The 25,381-nt window shown below is 45.9% G+C and overlaps 1 protein-coding gene across 5 annotated transcripts in view; it reads right to left on the reverse strand.

Annotated features, from left to right (window-relative positions):
- Positions 1–1,431: 1,431 nt before the first annotated feature.
- FAM131B (family with sequence similarity 131 member B) overlaps positions 1,432–25,381 on the reverse strand; it is a 47,331-nt gene continuing 23,381 nt past the window's right edge. For 4 of the 5 annotated variants that reach the window (XM_081894521.1, XM_081894523.1, XM_081894525.1 and 1 more), the window contains exons 2-7: positions 16,527–16,636; positions 13,349–13,384; positions 9,338–9,432; positions 8,017–8,222; positions 6,614–6,757; positions 1,432–5,483 (exon numbers count right to left, since the gene is read on the reverse strand). In XM_081894521.1, the coding sequence (XP_081750647.1) occupies positions 4,852–5,483; positions 6,614–6,757; positions 8,017–8,222; positions 9,338–9,432; positions 13,349–13,384; positions 16,527–16,636 (1,223 nt within the window). In that variant the 3' untranslated portion in view covers positions 1,432–4,851. Of the gene's footprint in view, positions 5,484–6,613; positions 6,758–8,016; positions 8,223–9,337; positions 9,433–13,348; positions 13,385–14,146; positions 14,444–16,526; positions 16,637–25,381 lie in introns of those variants that run through there. The other variant, XM_081894522.1, reaches the window with a different exon arrangement.

Below are 25,381 nucleotides of genomic sequence, written 5' to 3' on the forward strand. Positions count from 1 at the left end.
CACCTAGCAGTTCGAAAGCACCCCTGAGTGCAAGTAGATAAATAGGTACCTTTTTATAGCGGGAAGGTAAACGGCGTTTCCATGTGCTGCGCTGGTGCCGGCTCGCCAGAGCAGCTTCGTCACGCTGGCCACGTGACCCGGAAGTGTCTCCGGACAGCGCTGGCCCCCGGCCTCTTAAGTGAGATGGGCGCACAACCCTAGAGTCGGACACGACTGGCCCGTACGGGCAGGGGTACCTTTAGCTTTTTTCCCCCTAATTATTTCAAAGATAGTCCCTCTATGTGGAAAAGGGATATAAATCAGTAATTTTGGGCATAAGCTTCCAGGCACCTCGTAACAACGTCTTGTGCATGAGCACACAATGGTTAATTCTACTGATGTTACTCTACAAACCAAAGAACATTCACTCATCGTGTTTAACATCCACTGCTTAAAGCCCATTGCTGATCAATTTACATAAGCCATATGGGAGTACAAAATACATTTGCCATGGGCCATATATTTGACCTGTGTGGTTTCCAAGCTGGCCTTGGAGACCAGATCCTCTTCACTGCTCATGTGTATTTGGAGAGACCAAGCAACTAAAAATAAATAAATGCATGCGCAGTTCAGATGTGCTGCATGTACATTACTCAGGTACCATAGCAAAATACAGGAGGGGGGACCCATTACTGCACATGCAGATATTAATTTATAATCAGCGAGAGTCAAGAAACATGGCACCCTTCGACCTAGATGGGGGGCCCTTCAAAACACAGGAACACAAGTGCTGCCACTTTCTCCTTGCAAAAACTCTGCTCCTGCCCCAGCCGCTTTTCTCTCAGCAATGCTTCATGTTCAGAAATAAATTGAGGTAATGGAGAAAACATCCTGAGGGGAGGTGGCGGAGTGGCGGAGGGGGGTTCATTACGCTCTCCTATCTGCCGCTTCTCTGATAATGCTGAGAGCAATTTTTCTACCTACCACTTTACTGCGGCTTACTTACGTTTGAGGACACCGCTCTAACCTCGCCACCTGGAGTCCCGGTTTATCTTAACAGCTCCTTCAGGACATCTGCTGCTAATGAGGATCCCATCCGTCAGGAATTGCTTTTGAGCTGCCCTCATCCATTTCAGCTGATGCCACGAGACACGTGGCTTAATCTTTAGGGGGCCACAAGTGCTTTTGCTGACTATTCTCTCTGAATTTGGCTCAACAAACCAAGCCCCTTACCTCTTGAGAGCCTGGGAAGAGAGGGCTGAAGCTTAAGAATTCTAATCTAAGGCCAAGTATAAAATGGGGGGGGGGGAGAGAATTCTTGCTAGCCAGGCAAGATTTCGGTAGTGGGTGGAGGACAGAGTTATAAACATACACACACTGCCTTAAATGTCAGAAGAATTTCAGAATGGCAAGGGAAGACCCCCTTATTTTAAAAAATAAGTTAAAATTGAGTTGAATGGTCCTGAAATAATGTTTATTTAGAAAACTTCTCCAGGAATTGTACAGTTTAATAGAGAATGGAGTCTCTGTTTTTGAGCAGGGCTTTCTAGTGGCAGGCTGTAGAATGCTACAGCAGAGTTGTGATTCTCTATTCCACTCTACAGAAATGTTCAGTATGGTTCCCCCAAAACACAAAATTAGCCTCCTTCTCTATCTCCTGTTGTTTCTTTGCTAGATGCCAAACCATGTGCCCCTCCATAGCAGCCTTCCCAAACCTTTTGTCCCCATATGTTGTCAGACTACAACAGAGGCTCCGCTTGTGGCTGAAGATTGGGGGCCCGCAGCGACGCGTCGCATTTGTGACATCACTCGCGTGTCGCATGCTTGTGATGTCACGCCTTGCCTAGCACCGCACAGCTTCAATGGCTGCAGCTCCTCCTCTCTCAAACTCTGGAGGAGCCTGCTTTTGATGCTGTGCCACGCTCAGCTCAGTGATTCAGCTTCCTCCCTCAATATTCAAGGGGCTGAGCGACACCTCCGCCCCCTAGAGTTAGCGCACTCGGACCACAACCCACGTTATCTCTAACCACTGGCCATGCTGGTTAAAGGACAACAGATGTTGTAGCCCAACAACATCTGGGAGACCCAAGGGTGGAGAAAGCTGCTCTCTTTATGCACCACATCTCAGACAGAGGAAAAAAAAGAAATATACGTCTCCCAAAACAGTAGTGTCACATAATATTACCAAATGCACACAAGTTGCTTGCATTTTTTGTTTTTAAAAAAGACAGACAATAAAAGAACGGGTTTGGACAAGATGAACCACTTGTCTCGAGTCCGGTGAGTGCCAAGATGACAGCAGGATACATTTACATTGAAACAGAATTACCGTAAACATCCAGGTTGAGTCCTGGTCCTGGATAGGCACATGGAGCAAGAATGGTTTGGAGGAAAGAAGTAGCAGGCTGCCTGACTCACTGCCCCCACCCCAAACCCCAATACTGAGGACATCTCAAAGCTTCCTGGAGAACCTGAAGGCTCTAAAATGTTGGGGCAACTGGAATTTCATCCATTCTTCACTTGCAGAGAAGTTGCGCTCTGCGCTTTCTTGCTTCTACATCATCACCAGCAGAATCCCCCCCCCACCCAAAAAAAACTGACAGCCAGCCAGAACGCAGCAATTAAGATAAATGCAGGAACACGAGGGTTCGCCCTCATATTCAGAGCAGTGCTGTATCCAATCCTCTTAGCCCTCAGAGGTTGGCACAGTAGCATGTAAACATATTTTTAAAAGAGAGAGGTGGATTCCCCAGAGCTCAGAATCCGAGCCGCCTCTCCACTGGAGGAGCCAGGAAGAGGAAGGGAAAGGAGAGAAGGTTGGGGAAGGGTTGCCAAGAGGCTTCTCATTCATGCATCTGCTGCGCTTGCTTCTGCCTGAGCACGTGTCCGCGGTCGTGAAGGCTTCTTCAAGGAAAGTGCCGTGGAGAGGGAAGACGGGGCCCTCTTAGCTTTTGAAATCCATGAAGTGAAAACCTCCCACTATTCTCTCCATCAAAAGTGAATGAACAATAGTGTCCTGTTCACCTTCTGCTCACACCTTCTGGATGCAAACCAGGGTGTTCTGGGCTGAACGCTCATCTTCTTTATCTGCACAAAGCGCCCCAGATAGGTAAGCAAAGCACTCCTCCGTCTTGGTTCACTCCTCGGTCTTGCAACCGGTAGTCTGCCGAAAGTAATTAGCGGCAAGCCTCAGAACAGGTCAGGCTTGGAGAGGAGCAGAGACAGGGCTGTTTCCTGAAGGATTCCCTTCATCAGACAGCCCTACAGTCACATTTGGCAAGACTTTCCTCATCAGAAATAAGCTTCCACCGCTTCAATAACAAACGTGTGGTTTTGCCCAGCAAAATGTAACTGTTCACTCCGTCCTTTTCTTCCATTTTTTAAAAATAATTTTCTGGAGACTTGCAGGAGGATAAAAATGTGGTTTTTATGCTGATAAAACACTACCCCTCTTGTCTTTTGCAGCAAAGCAGCATTTGAGGATGGACTAAAAAGTATGTCCCATAAGCCATGACTTCTCATTCACAAAATCACTCCCGGTCAAAAAAAACAACAAATGCCCTGCAAAACTTAAGAACCCCTAACTCACCCTGTCTTCGTTCCTAATCAAGATGAAGCCTGAGAAATATTTACATTGTCAGCGTAAAAAGGAGACAGAGAGATTTCAACGGAAAGAGGAAAATCACCCTTTTCCCAGTCTCTGCTTCATCAGTATTTTGGCACTACAGAAGATCTGGTGGTGCTAGGAAAGGAATATGACCTCACGCTAAGTGGCACCCAGGCTATTCCCTCTCTGTTAGCTTCTGCTTCAAAAGCTGTTACTTGGAAATACAAAAAAATTAGGGAGAGGGGAACAGCGACAAAAGTTCTAACAGAAACTGGGAGAGGGTGGTGCTGAAGCCACGCATGCTTGCTTCCCTTGGTTTCTGCACCTGCACACAGCTGGAAGGAGAGAACTCCATGGCTGCATAAAATAGAAAACTGGCAGATGACCCACCCTCCCCCTTCCCCTACCCTGCATGCAGTATCCAATATTAAATAGGGGGAGAAACCCCTCTCTCCAGCTCCCAGGTAGGCAGAGGTAACGGGGGTTAATAAGGAAGGTTTCTGCAGAGGCCAACAATGCACACGGGCTGAAGAATGAGGTTTGGGCTGGACTCATAGAGCAGCTCTGTCCACATCAAAGGATAGTTGGTACCCACAGAGCCTCATTCTGGTGCATGGCCTGCACATCCACAGAGTCACTCTCTCTCCACACATCACTCTCTTCTCGGACTCAAGTCCAGAGTGCCTCTCCAAGCAGCACCTCACTTTAGGACGGGCCCTGGGGTTGCAAATTTTGCTGCGGTACGTTTTTGTCTACAAAGCTGCACGCCCTCGTTGTTCCTGCTCCACGACGCTGCCGTTGAAACTCTTGCCTGTATCCTCAATGACCTTCCAGTCCCAAGAGCCAAAGCAGATCGTAGCAGCATCTTCTGCGTCGCTGAATTAAGTACGAATGTGTGCCTCCCCTCAAAAAAACCCCACATCTCTGCTAAAAGCACAACCTGTATCCACCACACAGCCAGTGGAGGCCACCGTCTTGCATTCCCTGAGCTCTCTGTGTTTGGGTGTCCAAGGCAGTAGGTCTTGAAGGCTCAGCCCAACATGTACAGGAGGAAGGGGTGAGTGGGTGGGTGGGTGGGGGAGACTTAGCATTGCCCAGCACTTTTGGTCCTCGGCTTACCTTGCCGTGAAACTAAAAACAAACAAACAAGTGTGCTCGTGCGCTTGGGGACTTCGGGAGCTGGAGAGGGGGTTTCCCTATCACTTTCCCCCAACCCACCCGTGTGTTTCCCATGCATAAGAGCAAAGGGTTCCTCCATGGCAGCATCAGTTGTTGGCTTCACCTTCCTCTTCGTCAAAAGACTGCACCCCGGACGAGGTAACGTCGGAGACCTTGCGGCTGAGGGCAGCAGGCTCCGGCTCCTCGCGGGGGGACAGGGACTCCAGGTCCCGGCAGACAGCATCGTCCTCCTCGGGCGAGGGCTTCTTGTTCAGTAAGGGAGCCTTCTCCAGCAAGGGGTTTCCTTCCTCCTCCTCTGTGTGGATTCCCACAAAGGTGCTGGAATCTGTGCTGCTGCCGCCGCCACTAGGAACTGTCTGAGCAGGCCATACATCCACAAGGCTAGTATTAGAAAGCAGTTGTTGTTGCTGCTGCTGCTGCTGCTGTTGTGGCTGTTGTTGCTGCTGCTGCTGCTGCTGCTGTTGTTGTTGTAGTTGCTGTTGCTGCTGCTGTAGCTGCAACAACTGATGCTGCTGGATAAGGTTGTTCTGGATGAGAACGCTTTCCTGCAAGCTGGGCTGGGACTCTTCAAAGTTCTGGCCCTGATAGGAGCCAGTCGCTGGGGAAGCAATGAGAGACTGGTCGCTGGTCTCCCAGGCCTCGGATGAACCCAGGCAGTACATGCCTTGCGAGACGTAGGAGTGAGGCCAACTGTCATACTGTGCCTGGGCCAGGTGCTCTGCAGGGAAGGGAAGAGTCGGGGGGAGAAACAAAATTTAAAAATGGAAGAAAGGAAATCAGAGTCCAGCCATCTCCGGACGTTACAAATAGGGTTAATAAAACACCCAGGGTGTGGGTGTGAGGAATGGGAACAAATGTGTTAGCTCTACCCTTCCACCATTTTTTAAATTAACCTTCTAACTCTTATAGAGAGCTCTTTGTTTCTGTGGAGGCTCCCATGCCTCTTTAAAGGGTTTTAAAACGGGTGAGGAGCCCCCAAAATGCCCAAGACAGTCCCTTTCCACAAGATTAGGCCAAAATTCCCCTCAGTGAGAGGATTGAGAACCACAGATCCCAGAAAGGTTTGGGGGAAAGAAGTTTATAGATAGAAATAGAAATAGAAAAAAATCAAGCATTTATTTAGTGCTTTAGTATTTATATACGTTATTAATTTATTAATTTACGAATCACCATCCACTTGAATCTCAAGGTGATTTACGTAAAAAACAACTAAAAGCAGCTTTTGAAATGGTGCAAAATAAGCAAATTAAATGCAAGTTTTAAAACAGTACACATAAGGCAGAGAAGCCTGTTCACTCTGGTGGAAAAACTTGTGGAAACTAAAGTGCCTTCTGGGAAGTATAGAGAGGCACCACAGTGGCTTCCAATTTGCTAAGTACTGCTGAATCCCGGTTTTTCAAAAGCCTAGCCGTGGACCCAGTACTTTTGAAAATTTTGGTACCTCTACCATAGTTTTAGTTATATGAAAGGCACCGCAGACCCTGTGGGGTCCGTAGACCACCAATTAGGAACGACTGGTCTACTGTATCTCCAGAGGGGATGCAGTTCTACAGAACAGGGGCAGCTACAATTAAAGACTTGCCCTGAGTTATTGTGGAGAAGGCTTCTGTTATTTTATCAGAATTATCTCAGAATGCTTATTGCTAAAACAAAATTTTAAAAATTCCTTCCAGTAGCACCTTAGAGACCAACTAAGTTAGTTATTGGTATGGGTTTTCGTGTGCATGCACACTTCAACAATTCTCACAGTATCCATATAATGTAGGTCCTCATCATTAACCCCCACCCATCCCGAATTGCAGATGGGGACATCTTCAACCAACTCCAGGAGGAAAAGCCAATGCTCACCCTGGTTCTCCATCATCTCCTGGTAGTTCTCGTTGTAGTTGCCAGCTTGGTTCTCCTGGTTAGAATTGACGCTCACATCCTCGCCATCCATGGAAGACCAGGCCATGAGGGTGGCTTCTGAGATAGCAAACTGCTCCATCACCCCTGTGTTGAGCAGAGAAGAGAGAAGGATAGCGGTACATGGGATTGCCCCATTCTTCTCCCCCAGCCAATAGCCGCAGATCCTGCCTCTTGGGTCCCATTGCCCAGTCCGTGCCAGTTCCTGAGAAACTCTGGCTGGGATCCTAACTTAGCAATATGGAGTAGCCTGATCTTCTGTGCCATTGCCCAGGCTCCCAACCCAAGTATCAGGATTTGGTTTTCTGAGGGGTTCAGAACCCCAATCCAGAATAGCTGCCGTTACCCTGGTTCCACTAATACTCATAAGCATGCCTGCAAAGGGCCATGGAATAAATGTAACCCTTGTAAGCATCCTCTTGCAACTGTACCTTAATAGGGAACGCAGGGCAGAGAGTGGCAAACAGCAGCCCTGTGCTGAGCTTCCTCCTCCCTGCTCTATAGTGCATAGTATACTTACCCCATGTCTTGATGTTATTACACGGAGAATTCCCCCACCGCACCGCCCCCCGCCACTAGTGGCAGGCCAGCAATATGGAATGGGACTGGGACGTGCCCAGTGTATCTCACAGCCAGATAACCAGAGGAATTCAGCATAGCACTAAGGAGATCGCTCCATCAGCACAAGCATTTTGGCTTGCTTGGTGAAACAATCTCCCCTCTCTCCCCCCGGGGGGGGGGCTCTCCTAAACCGTGGGCACAGGAGGCGGGGAGCCCTTTTAAGTTAGTGACAGTCCTCATGCAAGCTTTCGCTGGTGAGGATGGCGAGTTGAATCTGGCCCAATAAGTGCGCTGAGTCTTTCCTGACACCTTCATTATATTTTTTAGATGCCAGGCGAAAACGTTCCTCTTCAACCAGGCCTGTGGCTGATTAATATCCTATAGCCTTTTTAAAGTGTCTGTGAGAAGAGTTATTGCTTTGCTGTTTTGGTTTAATTATTTACTTGTTTTTTATTTTATTTTATTCTGTGAACCTCCATGAGATCTGTTGATGAAGGGCAGTATATTAATTTTAACAACAACAACAATTTCCTCAGCATGCGTGTTCTCCTTTGAAATGCCTCTTGGGCTATTTCCACTTTGCTCCCAGAAAGCTGGAAGGGATCAAAAGGTCATTCCTTCTAAGTTTCCCCTGCGCCCACGACATCGGGTGGGTTAATGTTTATGCAATCCAGAGAGAAGATGCATTCAGAGAAAATGGATCCAGTCCAGTTCAACTGTTCCCACTCCTATACCCTCCTGTTCCACCACATCCACCGATGGACAGCCAAACAGTAGCAGCCCACCTGCAAGGAATCGGGCCTCCTTCTCCCCATCACTCAGGTCCGAGTAAGCGTCGGCATCCTTGCGCACTGTTTCGTGGGTGTGCTGCTGCTGCTGGGTGTTGCCGTTGCCCCAACCTTGCCACTCAATCATGTGTGCGACGCGACCCGACCCCATGGCCGTGGGCTTGGTGACGTGATCCTTCATGGTGCGGGATATCCCTAAGGCGCCAGACATTAGGAAAACAAAAAGGGGCTATTATACAGTTCCAGAGACATTGATTGTCAACCTAGGATGGGCCCATTTTCACCCAGTTCTCCCATTCCTTCTTCATACCTGCTTCCAAAACTCTATCTACATACTGGTCTAAGTAAGGAAACACGTAAAAGTCATAAGACGTGGGGCCCCATAATGAACTTAGTTGCCACGTTTTAATCTGACCAAGTATGGGCACTGCAGCCTTTTATCATACCAAAGGGGGAAATGGACTGGGCATCTGGTTATTGGGGGCCACAGTGTAACTGATATTTATTTCATTTTCATTATTAGTTGCTTGTCACCCAAAGATCTCCAAACAACTTACAGCAAAAAAAGAGAAAAAAGATATACCACACATATTACCATAGGGGGGAAAGAGCGGCGAGTCATATAATACATTAGTATTTCATATAAAAGCCATTAAAAATACTCAAATAGTGAACAAAGCAATACTCAGATCCACTAATGAGCAAATAAACAAAACCTCAACCTCCCCACAGTCTGAAGATCATTCACATCAAAACAATTTTAGTCAATTTCCTCCTTTTTTAAAAAAAAAAGTTTACTGATTTTATATAACATTAAGCAGATATAAGCAAATATAAAGCAGCCCCCTCCCCCTGTTTTAAGCACTCTCCATTAGTTGACACCATATAAGCAATTGGATATTTTTGGAGATAAATTTTGTGCAAACACATCATTTCACAAATCTCCGTGGGTCCTTGGTGGCCTGTATCCAATTTATTTTGCTAATGCATGCATATGAAATGCAATTAAGCCACATGCAACTAAAGGCGTTTGAGTTGTCACAATGTCTTTCTGAGGTGGGGACAGGTGTTCTACTATTCACACATTTTGACATACTTGTTCCGCAATGGAAATTTGTCATAGGAAGTAGTAGTGCAAGTCTTAATGGAACTGGTGAGTATATTGACACACAAGCCTGGAGTCTGAGTTGGTAATGAAGTCACTTCAGGTTTAAAAAGGGTATGTGTCGTTCAGTGTAAAGTAAGGGATATACATATAAAGCCAAGATTGGTGAAAAGTGAGATAGATGGCTTGAGAGCCACAGGTTTGGGATCCTCACCAGAGAAGGAAGACTTTGCCAGAGCTCCAATCCCATATGCATTGGAGTTTCGCTTCAGCTTGGGGAGGATGGAGGTTGTGTCTTCCATGGAGAGCTGCAAAGAGAGATCATGTAAAAGGAATGAAAAGGTAAGAGGGGGAGGGAAGGAGACATTCCAGTCTGGACTTCTAAGAACACAAGGAACTGGGAAGCAGAAGAAACCAAAGGAGAAGGGACAAATAAAGATGGGGAAATTAGTAACTAGACTGAAAAGCTGCATGGGGCTTGGTCAGGAACTGCCCGTGGGAGGGAATTATTGGGTTGAGTATGCCATTTTGGATATTCCTGTCTTGGGCCAGCCCTGGTGTGCTAAGATGTATCTCATGACTAGTCGGGTGTGCTTTTTTGGCCAGAAATTTGTTCAGGTGAAGTATTTATGAAAAGATGAAGATAACAACAAGCAGCAACAACGACAATCCTAAAGATTGTTCTGTATACACAGCACTGGAGCGGAAGGAGAAGAATGGGAAAAGTTTAATACTAACTGGATGAAGATATTACTGAGGAAAGGAGGTGAGAAAGGTCTTTTAAAAAATGTAACTAAGCAGATGTCCAGGCCAGTGTCCCTGGTGCCACACATTTTTTAATTTCAGTTTGCCCCATGTTTAGAGCAGGGCTTTAAAATTACGATAAACAGAGGACTGCTGTTGAAAACATGTGGCATAACTTACTTAACATTCTGATGTCACTGTGCTCTTCGTTTCCTTGCCTCTGCCCTCAAAACATTGGCTGTCACTGGAGGGGCAACACTCAGTGCAATTGGCATGGGCCATGGGGCAAATGGAACTGAATGTTACAAAGGGAAAGGAGATAACCTGAAAGGGGATGCTTTGTGTTTATCTATATGGTCGCTTTCATGCTTCTTATTCTTGAGGTTGTGGGGCTGCATTTATAGTATAGTTCTGCTGAGTATTCAAAGCCTTCTGTATAAGGATTTCTATCACCTGGAGATATCTCCATGGGAATGTGACGCTGAGGTAAAAAAATATATATATATCGAACCTTTTCCTTTCCTGCCCTTGAAAAAAATGATTCCAGAACCTTAAGCACTGTGTTGATGGTGAATCAGTTGATCTGTACAAAAGAAAATCTCTCTCTATTTCCACCTCCCTCCCTAAATAAAGAGGCTTTGCTAATGAAGGAGACTAGAATAATGGCTGGGGTGAGGAACATTGTGCTAAAAAACAGCCCAGAGTCTTGCGGCAATTTAAAAGATTTGACAAATGTATTCTATGGCAGAAGCTTTTGTGGAAGTGACTAATACAGCTACCCCTCTGGATCTGGGGGGAGGGGGTGTACAAAGTAATTGTTGAAAGGTTAGCACCTCTTCAGAGAAGCACAAATTTCTTTGTGAAAAAGAGGGAGTAAAACATGAATCACAAGGGTGAGCCATACCGGGCAGGTGAGTCTCAGGCCATGCCAGCATGCTTCACTCACGCCATTGTACTCATGTCCTTGCCTGATAGGTGTCTGAATCGGCCATTCTTGAGGATGCTTGCCATGCTATCTAGCAAAGCTGTTTGCAGCTATTGATCTTAGGTGAGCAAGTGTACAGGTGTATGTGGCAATAAGCCCCAGGCCATCCCAGCTCTGCAACTCCAGGCTCTGCCCAACAGAATAAAGCTAATTTAAGCTGTCCTCCTTCTCCAACTCCTCCTCCTCACAGAAGTCAAACATAATAAAAGTTCACTTCAGCAGGAATTTATTATTCTTGTATAAAAATGGAAGGGATTTGTTCATTTAAAAAAATGAAGGAAAGCTTTGGTTATGTACTGAGTTGAATAGGATCCAAAAGGCAGCCGTCTGATTGGTCCTAGAACAATAGGATTCAGAATGCAGCAGTCTGATTGGTCCACAGGAGCCACCCAATCCAGCTCCAGGTGGAAGGGAATCCGCAACCTGATTGGCCTACAGGAGAATCCCGGAATTAGCCAATCACGTGGGGCCCATTGTGTAAATAATGTATATAAGGCAGACATTCTGGGGGAACTTCCATTCCTCCTCACCACTATGAGCTGCATAAAGAGCATGAAATCCACTCTTGACTCTGAGTATATTTCAGCTTTACTTGCATTTCCTGCCCACATCATATTTGTATCTGGCTTGGGTTGTATTTAGAAGGGGTTAGAGGCACAAATTCACAGAGGGTAGATTCACCAGCAGCTATTAGCTAAGATACCTTATTTTTTGCTCTATAAGACTCACTTTTTCCCTCCTAAAAAGTAAGGGAAATGTGTGTGCGCCTTATGGAGCGAATGCAGGGATTGCTGTTTTCACTGCGCAGCGATCCCTCTTGTTGTTCTGGCTTCTGAGATTCAGAATATTTTTTTTCTTGTTTTCCTCCTCCAAAAACTAGGTGCGTCTTATGGTCTGGTGCGTCTTATAGAGCGAAAAATATGGTAGCTAAGAATGGAAGTTCCGTGTACAAGGATTCTGATCAACATTTAGCCACTGTGTGAGTTTGGGCCAGTCACTTGGTCGAATCTACTGCGCAGGGTTCCTGTGAGGATTATTTGTGCATTTATTTCATTGGTATCCCACTTTTCCTTCAACTTAAGGTGACACCCCATTTTATCCTGACAGGAATCCTACAGGGGTTAGGTCAAGAGACAGTGACTGGCTCAAGGTCACCCAGTGAGCTTCATGGCAGAGTGTGGATCTGGACCTTGGTCTCCCTAGTCCTAGGGCAGTACTCTAACCACTACGCAACTATGGCTTTAACTCTTGTGTTTGCCTTTCTGAAGGAGAAGCCCATGGCTTTCGTTCTAAACTATAAGTAGTGCAAACCATAGCTGGCGTGATGTCCACACTGAGTAAAGGAGAGTGACAAAATTTCAAAATAAATGGGAGCGCCTCCTATGTTTAGAAAGAGTGCAATATGAAGAGTTAAACTAAAATGTATGAGGCAAATCACTACTTCTATTACTAGATCCATTCACAACCGAGAAAAGTAGGCAAATTGTGCTTTCAAATTATAGTGCTTGTGTGCCACAGAGATGCCCTCATAACCGAAATCTTTAAATGCACAAAAGCATAATTAAAACGCTTAGCAAAATAAATATTCATTTATCCATCCACCTAATTCAAAAGTACAGATCTCTGCTGCTGCTTCCCTGCCTCTGGGTAACTAATGCAAAGCAGGAGTGGGTGGCAAGGAGGTGCCAGTCCTCACTGGAACGACTGCAGGGAGAGGTGGTGGGCCATTCACATGCCCGCTCTGGGCCAATTTTTATTTGATGTTGTAATGGTTATAGGGGTTGCTCGTGTGTAAGTTGATGCCACTCCTGGCCAGGTTACCTGGTTGAACCCTTTCTGTCTGGACAGCCCTTCACTTCGTGGCTGTCTCAGTCGCTGGCAGAATCCGTCAGTGGGTGTTTCTTGAACTTCTTCCAGCAAAGAAGTTCTTTGATGCCAAGTCTCTTCCTACTCTCCCTGCGCAGGGAGGGTGTGGGCAGCGGAGCACCCGTACTCCCCCCGCTGGTCTCCAGTGAAGAGTCCTGGAGCCTCCTCTCCGATTCCCCCATCTGCCCCCCTTCTCCACTGGTGTTACGCTGATTTCCTTCCCCAGCAGATGGGCTGCCTCTCTCCCTGCTGGGACCCTCTCTGGCATCCCTCTGGAGCCTTCCCTCCGCCCCTAGCTCCGATGGCAGTTCCCTGACAGATGTGATTCCTAAATGTTCAGCAGGCACCCTTGCAATCACTATGGGTCAGACTGGAAGCAGCAATACACCCAACTTGAGATATAATCCAAAACCCACCAGTAGCAAGATAGGCTCCCACACAGACACATGGAGTCTATGCAAGAAAATCTCTTGGGGCAACAGTGGGGAAGCTGGGGCCCTCCAGATGTGGTTCGGCTGAAGCTCCTATCAGTCCTAGTCAGCACAGCCACTGCTCAAGGATGATGGGATATGTAGTTGAGCAATCCCAGAGGGCCAACCTCTGTCTTAGGGAATGGGGACAGTACTCACGTTAATGCCATCCCAGGAGAAATCTGTCCGTGTTTGCTATGGAGAAAGAAGAGGCCAGGTTAATGTCGCATGTGAGTTCTCTGCATATAACATACATTACTTCCTCTACCAGCTGATCCTACTGGTTACTATGAACAACCTACTACAGTGGTACCTCGGGTTAAGTACTTAATTCGTTCCGGAGGTCCATTCTTAACCTGAAACTGTTCTTAACCTGAAGCACCACTTTAGCTAATGGGGCCTCCTGCTGCCGCTGCGCCACCAGGGCACGATTTCTGTTCTCATCCTGAAGCAAAGTTCTTAACCTGAAGCACTATTTCTGGGTTAGAGTCTGAGTCTGTAACCTGAAGCGTATGTAACCTGAAGCGTATGTAACCCGAGGTACCACTGTACTTAATCGCTTATTGAAAAAGGGTGTTACTCCTTCACTTTAAGGGTGCACGCTTGGAAGCGCATCCCTGTCCAATTTGCTCCTGACGGCCACAGCCGTACGTGTGCAGCCATCGTGTGCTACATAAAGAATAAGAAAGATGAAGAGACAAAGAGAAGAACAGAGGTGGGCTGGGAGAAAGGGAGAGAGAACCACAGACACGCAGAAAATATATATAAAACTCTTCTGGGATTAGGAATCCCATGGCGATCAAACCCCTTCAGTCTTTTATGGCTGAACACTAGATCTCTGACACCAGCAGACGTACATTCAAAGGGGATGAATGTGCAAGATTAAAAGCTTATTCACAACAGTAACGGATGATTAAGTGCATATAGATTTATACAACAATATGGAGCTCTCTGTACCTTGAGGCTAGAGGCTTTCTTCTGCTCCCCTGCATGCTGCCCAATTTTTCCCCCTGTTTTTCTACATTCATTCAAGCTCCTTTGGTTCTGCTGCTTCCAACTTCTCTTCATGAGCCCTGTCTTCCTTTTGTTCTTTCCTTTAGCCCTCCATTTTCTATTGTGCCATCTTACTTTTAGAATCCCCTTTCACTGCAAATATATGTTCTGCATTGGCTATACACACATTAAAATTTAGCTTTTCTCACATGCTTCTGTCCCCAGTTCAGGGGTGGCCTTGCAGGTGCTGTTGGGATATAATTCAACTCCAATGATTGGTTTTGCTGGCTGTGTCTGATGAGAGTTGTAGTCCCGCAGCACCTAGAGAGCCACAAGCTAACCACCCCTGCCCTGACTGAACTGTTTCTCTTCCCTCCCCATCTCAGCTCAGCCCTTCAATTCCCCTCTTCAGTTTCTTTCATGCTCTGTCCCGTTTTCTCCAAATTACAAACTCGCAGGCAAAAACTGTGACACACACCCTATGCACAATCCAGCTCGTCATGAATAAACATGACGGTAATGCACAGCTAGTTGCATGGAAAGGAGAATGAGGATGCACATTTGAAAGCACACGGAAATGTCCCACCATTCAAATTCATGCGCAGTGCGCCTCTGAATGCGCATCCAATTTATCCAAATCTAGGCAGTAGATGTGTGCTCACAGGCCTGCTTATATGCACAGATCTCCTTAGCTGAGGGAAGGAGTTTGTCTAGCTAGTTATTCTAAAGATAAGCCTTGAATATTAAACATAGACTTTGGGAGGTGCTGCCAGTCAAAGTAGACAGTACCTATGCTGGATCACATCTAGGGTCTTGTCTGGTCCAGCAGTTGCTCTCCAACAATGGGCAATGAGATGGAAAGTTCACAAGATCAGCAAGATGGCACCGAATGAGTCCCCTCTAGTGTCAGCAGGTTAGGTGGCATCCTGGTAACTCACTGACACCAACCATCATCGCACAAAGAGAGGGATTTCTGGAGTCATTCCCTACAGCTTAGCAGAGATGTACTGAAATGAAACTCTCGACCTCATTGCATTTTGCAATGGTGAGAGATTCATAAAGCTAAAGTGGCCTGTTTGAATAAAAATAGTATTCATCTTTTGAAAAGACCAAAGGTCTCATCAGATTGCATTCACTGAAGCTTATTACATAGATAACTCACATGCATAAAATTACAGATGGTGAAGCGGCTGCCAAACAACACAAATAACACCGTCTACAGAAACCACTGCCTGGTAATCAAACGGCAGATATCTGACAGCAAATTTAGAGCAAAAAGAGGAGATTCTTCTCTGTATGGCAACAGCAAGGCAAGGATATGCTATAGATTCTGTAGCATCCTTTTGCATTGCTGCAGCCATCCAAGGAAGCTTCTCCTCTTGTTGAAAATTCGCTATCAAATCCCTGCCTCTATACCAAGGGTGGGCAACTTCCAAACCCAATTATGCTGGCTAAGTCATGCCAACTTGTCATCAGGTATGGAGCAGGTAATAACCTGGTTCAGCCCAAAGGTGATGCCTGCAAATCCCTATATGAAGTGCTGTGCACACGTCTCTGCCAGGTCTTATAAAATGCCCCACAAGGTATTTATAAAACATAATAAAACATTAAAAACACAACAACAGCAACAACTAAAAACAGTTGCAAGCATTCTTTAAAAAAAATACCATTGCAAACGTGATCAGCTAGAGATCTCAGAGTTGCCAGGAACAGTGGCTTTCAACCACCTGATGCCTCTGTTAACAGGAATGTTTTTAAATTCCTTCCAAAAGTCCATAATGAGGGAGAGCATTCTGCAAATGAGGAAGCACCACTGAAAAGGCCCTGTCACACCGCCACCAGTGGCACTTTGAAAGTGGCTATGTTGTGAAGCACTCGGCAAGGTGCTCTTTCAGATCCATGCAGGCAGAACAGGGCAACCAACATCATTGCGACATCAGATGATTGCAGGTGGGTGGTCCCACACACCTGTCATACTCGGCCCATGAGACGTAGGGGAGATAATGGTCTGGCCCACAGTATAGAGAATATCACAGTATTGCCAACACACATCCAGGCCATTGGGCAAATTGTTTAGACTAGAAACTGTCCCAGACACCCACTTCATGGAGAACATCTGAGATGTCCCAAAGTTCCATGTACCTGGAATCAAACTCATTTGGCTCTAATCAAGTAGTCTGCTGCAACTCAAAGTTCAATTGTGCAGAAAATGAATAAAACTAACTACGTCTGGGACTCATTCTCTAATGCAAACAAAGAAGAACACTGCCTTCTGTCCCTTTATGCTCTCCAAACTTGATCCTGATACTCTGTCTTCTTAAGAGGACACGGAATGGATACTTACCTCGGTGGACGGCCGGTGGATGCTGCTGCCATGGAGTGAGCTGGTGCTGTCCATATTGATCTGGTCAACATCTTTTAGTCCTTTCCAGTCCACAGCAATCACCTCGTTTCCTGCAATCGCACAGAAACTGCGTCAGAGCTTGCCGCTGCTTCCATCATACAGATTTCATTCCAAAACTGGAACATCCACTGCATTTATCCAAGCCATAGTGATACAAGCCATTCGCGGGGTCAATAACTCACGCTCTTGTTAAAATTAAGGAGAGGACGGGGAGTTGTTTTATGGTTAACAAATCAAAGACCACAAATTCACTTTACAATCTTACATGGCAGGCAACGGCAGAAATACCTGTGAGGGCCAGGAAAGGCTCTTTTTCAACAACAAAAATCCCCGGGCTCACCATCCACTAAAGACAACAGATGTATTTCAATGCAAAATACTAGTCAAGCTGAGAGGTAAAACAACTTTGCTCCAGGTGCAATGAAATCAGCACAAACTCTAAATATTAAGTTCAAATATTGGTTATCAACAACCAATATCATCGATCAAATAAGGAATACATAAAATATAATTCTGTTTTAAAATACAGATTATTAAAGGTGACTGATGATAAAACATAGGTTATTCAGTATTGCTTAAAGACAAGATTCAAATAGGATGTGTTCAGACAGACCTTAAGTGGAGGGCTTTCTATTTTTTTACCTCTCATAAGGCAACCCAGCTCCCTTAGCTTTCAAAATGCGTTTGACAGATGTCCTCCTTACTAGCAATTCTGACCCCACTATCAAGCATATTTCCTGCTCCTCACTCCTTCATCCAGTTGGCTGTTTACTCTATTTATTTTTTAAAGTATAGCGCTAATGTCTATACATTAAACAGGAATGTGTTCTTGTTTTTGTTGTTGTTAAAGCAAAATCCATCTTAAGGGAGCTGCAAAACATTTCTAGGGAGAAGGATTAGTGGTACCCCACATGCTGGTCAACTAGTACAGTTCACAACCAGCTTCAGCTACAAACTGGCTTAACCGGTTTCCCACCTTAGCTTCATCCTGAACAGGGAGCCTTCTATGTTTGTAGTATTCTGAGCCATGTTCCACAGCCACTCAACTGCTCAAATAATATAGGACTGTACACACACCCTTAAATATCAAATATCAAATGCCAAACAGAAACAGTCTATGTGCAATCCTTACTGAATCTACAAAGATTAATTTAAATTTGGTGTAAAATAATTAAACAGAAAAATAACAGAACAAAAATAGGATGCAATACAGATCCTTGGTGCACTCAACATTCTACATTCTTCCATTGAGATAACTGTCCATTTATTCTTAACCTCTGCTTCCTGTTTCTTAAGCAGTTACTTATAAACATGAAGAGATCTCCTCATATTCCATGACAGCTAAGCTTACTCAAGAGTCTGTCCGAACTGCACCAGAAGATTTGGGAGGAGTGTGAAATGTGAAGGGTGGTCATATTTTGACCTGCACATTAGTCCAAGAGGTGTGGATCAGGTCATTTCATTTAGGAATTTGCAAATATCTAATTCCTTAACCATCATTCTTAAGGCTGAAAGAAGAGTTCAAACAAGAGAGGTGGTTTTAAAAGAAAAACAGCTTGAATGGCACATATCATGTTGTCTTGTGTTCATTCCTTTGAGTGCAATAAAGCCAGTTATCATCCGTTAAGAAAGAATGTAGAAGCCTGCAAGAGGGACCGTGAGACCAACTGTTCAAAGATCACATTTGATTCAGACTGAGGATGCATGTATAGGTAGCCTTGAAACAAGGTTTGAAACTGAGAAAGCAGAACATCTGATCCTGAGGTGAGAGACGATGATAAACCAAAAGAAACTTTAGTCACACAAAGCACCTGTGAGACTTGATGACAATAATATAGACACAGAGATTCCCATTACTAGCTTGAAAGAGAAAGTGACCCAGATCCCTAAGAACTTTACCTTCTAAAATGTTAATTTTATTTCATGGCTCTGAGTGCATCATATTTGCGGCAACAGATGTTATATTTTATTTTTATTCCCCAGCCAAGTAAGTCCCTTTCCTGCTCAGCAATGATCCATTAGCTCATATTTTCAAGTGCATTTTTATAAGCCTAATTTTCTACCTGTGCATTAATCACAGCTTTTCTGCCCACATGACTTTAGTGTTTGCCATTCTCTATAATCAAATAAAAGTGCATTGCCCATATTGCAAGTAAAAGTGTGTTGCCTTTGTACAGGAAACCAGTTGTCCGACCTAAAGCATTTAAACTCTCAAGATATGGTCTGAACTGAAGGCACAAGACCATAATCTTGCTGAAGCTAAACAGGTCTTGCCCTGGTCAGCATCTTTCACAGGAGACCTCCTGGAAATCACATGTATTCCACCTCAAGGACCTAAGAAAGCCTCTGTTGCATCCGGTCAAAGGCCCATCTAGTTCAGCATCCTGTGAGATACATACATAATTCTATTTGTATGCTGCCTTTCCAGCCTTTGCATTGTTAAAACCATGCTCAAGGCAGCTTACAACATGATTACAAACATAACAAAAGTAAGGTAAAGGTAAAGGGACCCCTGACAATTAAGTCCAGTCGCGAATGACTCTGGGGTTGCGTTGCTCATCTTGCTTTGCAGGCCAAGGGAGCCAGCGTTTGTCCACTTCTGCAGACAGTTTCTGGGTCATGTGGCCAGCATGACTAAGCCACTTCTGGAGAAACCAGAGCAACGCATGGAAATGCCATTTACCTTCCCACCGCAGCAGTACCTATTTATCTACTTGCACTGCGTGCTTTTGAACTGCTAGGTTGGCAGGAGCTGGGACTGAACAACGGGAGCTCACCCCATCGCGGGGATTTGAACCGCGACCTTTCGATCGGCAAGCCCAAGCGGCACAGTGGTTTAACCCACAGCCCCATATAACAAAAGTAGTCATAACCAATAAATAAAACATCAAGAAGTACAAAACCAAGTTGAAGCAATTTCCACATAAATCACAACAGCATCTAAAATAAGGATACACAAAAATTAATACATCCACACCAAAACCTCCTAAACAACACCCCAGCCCAAGTGTCTGTTCAGGAGCCTCAGCTGTTGTAGATGGAGTCAGTCCAGGCCCCGCCCTCCCCGGTCAGGTGGAAAGAGGCCTGCAAGACATGGAGCAGGTCTTCCAGGACTCACAACCAAGATGCCCAAGGGAAGACCACAAGCAGGACTTGAGTGCAACAGCATTCTCCCCACTGGGGATTTCCAGCAACTAGTATCCAGAGGTCCACTGCCTCCAACAGTGCAGGCAGAACATAGCCAATGATTCCATGACGGAAGAAAGGTGGGGTATAAGTGCATGAGAATAACTAGACTGGCTTGGTATTATTTGTTGGCTGCTAAAAAAATTGTAGTATTCCCCCCCCCCCTCCCAGATGCTTACAAATCCTGTATTTTATGTAGCATTCCAAAAATGTGCTTCTGCAAACACAAGTCCAGCAACCTGTGGACAGGATTACAACTGAGTTCTTCCTGTGTTGCCCATTGGCATCAGATATTAAACACTAGGAAATGCAGAATTCAGCAGGGAATAGTCAGGAGAGGAGCATGAGGTCTCTATAGATACCAGGATAATCTTGACTTTGAAGTGTGTGGCACCTACGGTTAAAACAGGGTTCCCCTTGAATCTGGCTTGGAGCCCATCACTATGGAAAAGGCAGCAATGTGGCTTTTCTGCAGCCGCTCTTCTCTCGTTTTCTAGCAGGAACTTATTTCCCATAGCTAGGCAACCTGACCTCTCTGCAGTTCAGGGGCTACTGGTGTCACATCTATATTCAGCCACTTCATAGCCCAGAGTCATTTGGACCAGCAAAGGACTTGGACTTGTCTTTCGCAGGTGGGCAGTGCATCTATGTGCCCATTTAATGCCCAAGAAACTCTAGAAGCACCTCTAGGAAATCAGTGCCCAGGGATCTTCTCTGGAGCAATCCCTATGAAAGCTGGTGGGAGTTGTGCAGAAGCACATTACTGCTCATTGATTACCATGTGGCTACTACTGGAGAATGGGACGCGGGTGGCACCGTGGGTTAAACCACACTGCCTAGGACTTGCCAATCAGAAGGTCAGTGGTTCAAATCCCCACGACGGGGTGAGCTCCCATTGTTCGGTCCCTGCTCCTGCCAACCTAGCAGCAGTTCTAAAACACATCAAAGTGCAAGTAGATAAATAGGTACTGCTCCGGTGGGAAGGTAAACGGCATTCTAGTTCGCCAGGAGCAGCTTAGTCATGCTGGCCACATGACCCGGAAGCTGTACGCCAGCTCCCTCAGCCAGTAAAGCGAGATGAGCGGCACAACCCCAGAGTCGGTCACGACTGGACCTAACGGTCAGGGATCCCTTTATCTTTACCTTACTCATAGGCGCCGACTCCATGGGGCTTGAGGGGGCCCGAGCCCCCTCAAAAATTCGTTTGGGGGGCTCCGCCCCCCCAATAATCTCCGGCGCCCCTCCAGCAGAGCGCCATCGCCGCCCCTCCCCCAGCCCAAAATGCACAGGGAGGGGCGGGCTGCATGCCTCCTGCCCTCCCTCCCGAGCAAAAGCTCCACCCAATTTCCTTTGGAGCTGATTAATAGGCGCAGCACGCTCTCCCCTATTCGCTCACGAGGAGGCGGCGCCACTTTATTTGCATATTCATGAGCTTATTTATTATTCATGAGCTTTCCCGGGCCCCCCCAATATTTTTTATAAGTCCGCGTCCCTGACCTTACTACTGGAGAACTTCACAGGATATTGCACCTTTAGTATTCTGCAAGTTACCTACAGGGCTGACCCACCCAGTGCTTTTTAAAAAGAAAAATAGGTGCCGGAATTCACCATGGGGCAGCCCTGAACGGATGCCAATCTGACAACAGCCACGTTCACCAACCACAGAGTTGCTAAAAATTATGGCAAACTCTCTCACTAACTGGTTTGGGGGTCGCTCCTGGTTCTGGCACAGGTCAAATAAACGCACCCATGTTCTCTTAGATTCAGGCAGATGGCTAGGGCATCTCGGAAGGGCCCTCGCGCAAACGCACACATGTTGAAAGGTTAGAGGCCTGGGTGGGAAGCTTAAAGCCTGTCACTACTACACAGGAGAAAAGGAAATGTGAATTGGCTCCACCTCGTAGCTTGACCAATTGTAGCTAGCAGCAGCTAGAAGCTAGGTGAAGTCATGGATTTTTTAAAAAAGTCTAGATTCGCATATGCTGGCTGGCTTCCGTTTTGAGTTGAAATGTTTGCTTTGGGCTTCTCAAAAGTATGTCAAGGCAAGAAGCGGTGGGAGGAGTGTTGGCCTGCAATGGCACCCGCCTAAGAGGTGCCGGAACTGCGCTCCGGCTGAAAAAAAGCACTGGGCCCAACCATGAGGCGAGATGAGGCAGTTGCCTCAGGCAGCAGATCCAGCCTCTGAGGAGTGCAATGCTTGTTGATTGCTCCTCTCCAGACTTCTTTACTTTATTCCCCTGCTGCCTTCAGTACTGGGGGCAGGAGGTTGCAGAAGAGGAGGCGGCGGCTGTGGGGGGTGGGACATTATCTGTTTTGCCTCGAGTAGCAAAGAGCGTCCTGCCTTTCTGACACGAGTCTTACCCAGCTGGCTTCCAACATACAGAATAACTCAGCTCATTTGCTTCATATAAGATGAAGCCATCATTGGTCAGATACGCTAGCAGTGGACTCTCAGAGTCAACAGGCATCTGCACCCTGCTAAACGACAAAATAATTATTTTTTTTAATATAGGAGAAAGGCAATTACAATATTTAGATAATTTTCAAGTTGGCTCTGAATTATTGCACAGAAGCAAGCGGTATGGGTTGCCACAGCGCATAGATGCTACTGATTAGGAGAGAGTGTCTGACTCATTGAGTGCATCAGCCATGAGTGAAGCTGGGCGGAATCGGAAAATTGAAGAGGATTACTGACATTTTAAAAGTCGCACGGGGAAAGCAGCTTCTGCAATTAGGCTGCCGGTGAGAACGGAAAATGTAAAACCCAAAGTTGGGTGCAACAAGGAAGGGCAGTGTGCATTTGCACCAGTGTCTCCCACAGAACACGTATGAGAAAAAGCTGGTGTCATTGACATTAGATCCAGGATGGTGTCGCTGACTGGTGTCCCACTCCAAACTCTGAAGGCAAGGAGGCTGTTTATAGAGGCACATAAAACTAGCATTGCAACTTTTTTTAAAAAAGCAAACCAGTTAAACATCAAGAAACCTGCTAATAATTTTTAAAAAACCTATGTGATAAATGAGGCAGATTTTTAAATTTTAAATGTGTTAAATTATATTTTTTTACAAGTACTGTATACAACAAACTTGGCACGGTGGTACCATCTCAGAAGAAGCATCCTATCTTCTTCTTCTCTCTCATACATACACAGTGCCTAGTGTGACACATGCAGTACCCTACTGGGTTTTCCTTTTGCTTCTTGATCTTTGTTTTAATCATATGCAAATATATGCAGCTTTAATAAGCTAATCAATCAATTAATAATAACATTTGCATAGTGATATGCAGTGCTCAAAACCCTTCACATGCATTATCTAGATGTAATTCTTACAGCATCCTGTGAGGTACGACAAGTATAATTATCTCCCATATTACCAACCGGGACAGGGAGAGTGAGTCACCCAAGGCCACCTAGTGTGTTCATGGCAGACACACGAGATCCAAACCAGCAGCCTTCTGATTTGCAGGGCCAGTCTCTTTGCCACTAGGCTACACGATATCTTTAAATTGGGCAAAAACCCCAGAACACACACATAACGGAACCATCAGACCTGCCAACTGGGAAAGACTCCCATTTACGGCTTGAAACGGAGCCCAGCTCTGACAGATCTGCTGCAGCCATTTATCAGGTAGATCTGTCAACCAGGAGGGTTTTAAATGGCAAGATGGAGCTCCACCCCGTCAAAGAAATGATCCATTAGTAAATGTTCCCTCTGGGAGGAGAGCTGAAGCGGATCTGGAGTAGATTCTGCCAGAGGTAGCAGGCAGCAGCCCACCCAGACAGATTTACTCAAAGGGAAGGAGCCCAGCTACTTAAATAATATGCTGGCCTTCTGCTGCTGTGCTTTGCAGCCGAAGCAAAAACATCCACAAAGATTTAAAGAGGTGGTGGCACATAGAAAAGAAGATTCCTCCCATTGTAGGATGACATACACTTACCCACGAATGTATCTACATCCTTTAAAGCAGTTTTTCCCAACCTTTGGTCTCCAGCTGTTTTTGGAATACAGCTCCCATCATGCCTAAGCTAGCAAGACCAGTGTCAGGAATGATGGGAATTGTAGTCTGAAATCAGCTGGAGACCCAACCTTGGGAAACACTGCTTTAAAGCTCCAGTAGGAAGTTCTGGTAGCATTAGGCTGCAGAAACGTGATTTGCAAAATCCAAATGGGAGCAACTCCCCATGATGGTACCACAACACCAACCTTCACTCCAGGATGAGTCGGTTGACATAAACTGTATAAAAGCAACCAAAGGGGTGGGAGGAACCAACTTCAAACTGGTGGGACAGTGATCCATACTAGCCTTTTGGTTTTGTTCTGCGTGCTAGGGGATTTGTCAGGCATGCGGAGAAATATTATTCTGATGAGAGAGAATGCACCCCTGTTGAGGGCTATACGTGCTCAAATTGCTCCTGTTAAGTTGTGGGTGAACATATCAGACGACACAGCGATTCTTCAAACAGCTTTTGTTTATTCACAGGCCAGAACAGAACTGAACTGAAGGATTCAGTCAGCCTGCTTATATAGAGCTCCAGTACAATGTAACTGTAACAATTTTCTAAACCTATCCAATCACTGAACGTCACTTTCGATCCCTTATTTGCATAACTATCTACAGTATCCCCCTGCTGGCCCAGGGTGAGAACTTCAGTACATAACAGCTCCTATACAAGAAGAACATTAGAGAACAGTTTCAAAGTTCTGGCAGTGGTGAAAGCAGGGGAAGAGAGACTAGAGCTTAAAGAGAAGATTCCCTTCCCTCACACTCTGCCCCTGTATGGAGAGAAGTGAGTAGAGCTCTCTTCCACACCAAATTGCTCTCAGGTTGGGAGCTGGTTGAACAGTTTGCTGCACAACTACCTCCAAATTCTCTTTCCCGCCCCTAATTTACAACAATGCAACACAGCTTGCTAGTTCTGAACCTGCCAACATAGCACTAGCGAGAGTTTTGATCCCCACCCCTCTACCACTTTCATAATATTACAGCACTCAACATTCATGGCTGACCATACAGTGTTGGGAGAGGGATTAGATCAGCCCCCTTGCATTGCAGTGCTTGGGTTGGGGGCAACCCACAGCACCCTACTTTCACTCGCCATCCTCTCAGCAGCCAGCATGTCCCCAAATTGCTCCTAACCCATCTCCGATCCATGCAGTCCAAAGCGTGGTGAATTGCTTCTTGTTTCTTTGTCAGAATGACTTGATCTTTAGGAATCAGCAGGTGAAGCTTTTCGCAGCATGGGGGATTTTACAATCTCACTTGCTAATTCCTACAGGTCAAAGCCGCTGCTAAAAGCACCACCGCAGGGGGCTGGGGGGAAAGGGGGGGGAATCCAGCCCTAATTGTGCCTGGCTATGAAGGAACCTAGGTAGATCTCTCTTTTCCCACTTAGCTTCGCATCTACTCCTTTCACACACGGTGCCCGGAGACCACCTTGATTTTTCAAGCCTAGGCAATTTCTTTAAGGAAGGGTTGCTTTCGTGATCTAGTCAGGCTCTCAAAGCAGATGAGGCCTGCCAGGGTAGTTAGTAGAGCCCATAGCTCAGATAAAGGTGGCAAAGCCACTGATGTGATTCCTGTGTTTGCGGCGTCTGGGAGGATGGAT

The sequence above is a fragment of the Podarcis melisellensis genome (genome assembly GCF_964234715.1).
Source record: "Podarcis melisellensis genome assembly, chromosome: 17".
Classification (NCBI taxonomy): Eukaryota; Metazoa; Chordata; class Lepidosauria; order Squamata; family Lacertidae; genus Podarcis; species Podarcis melisellensis.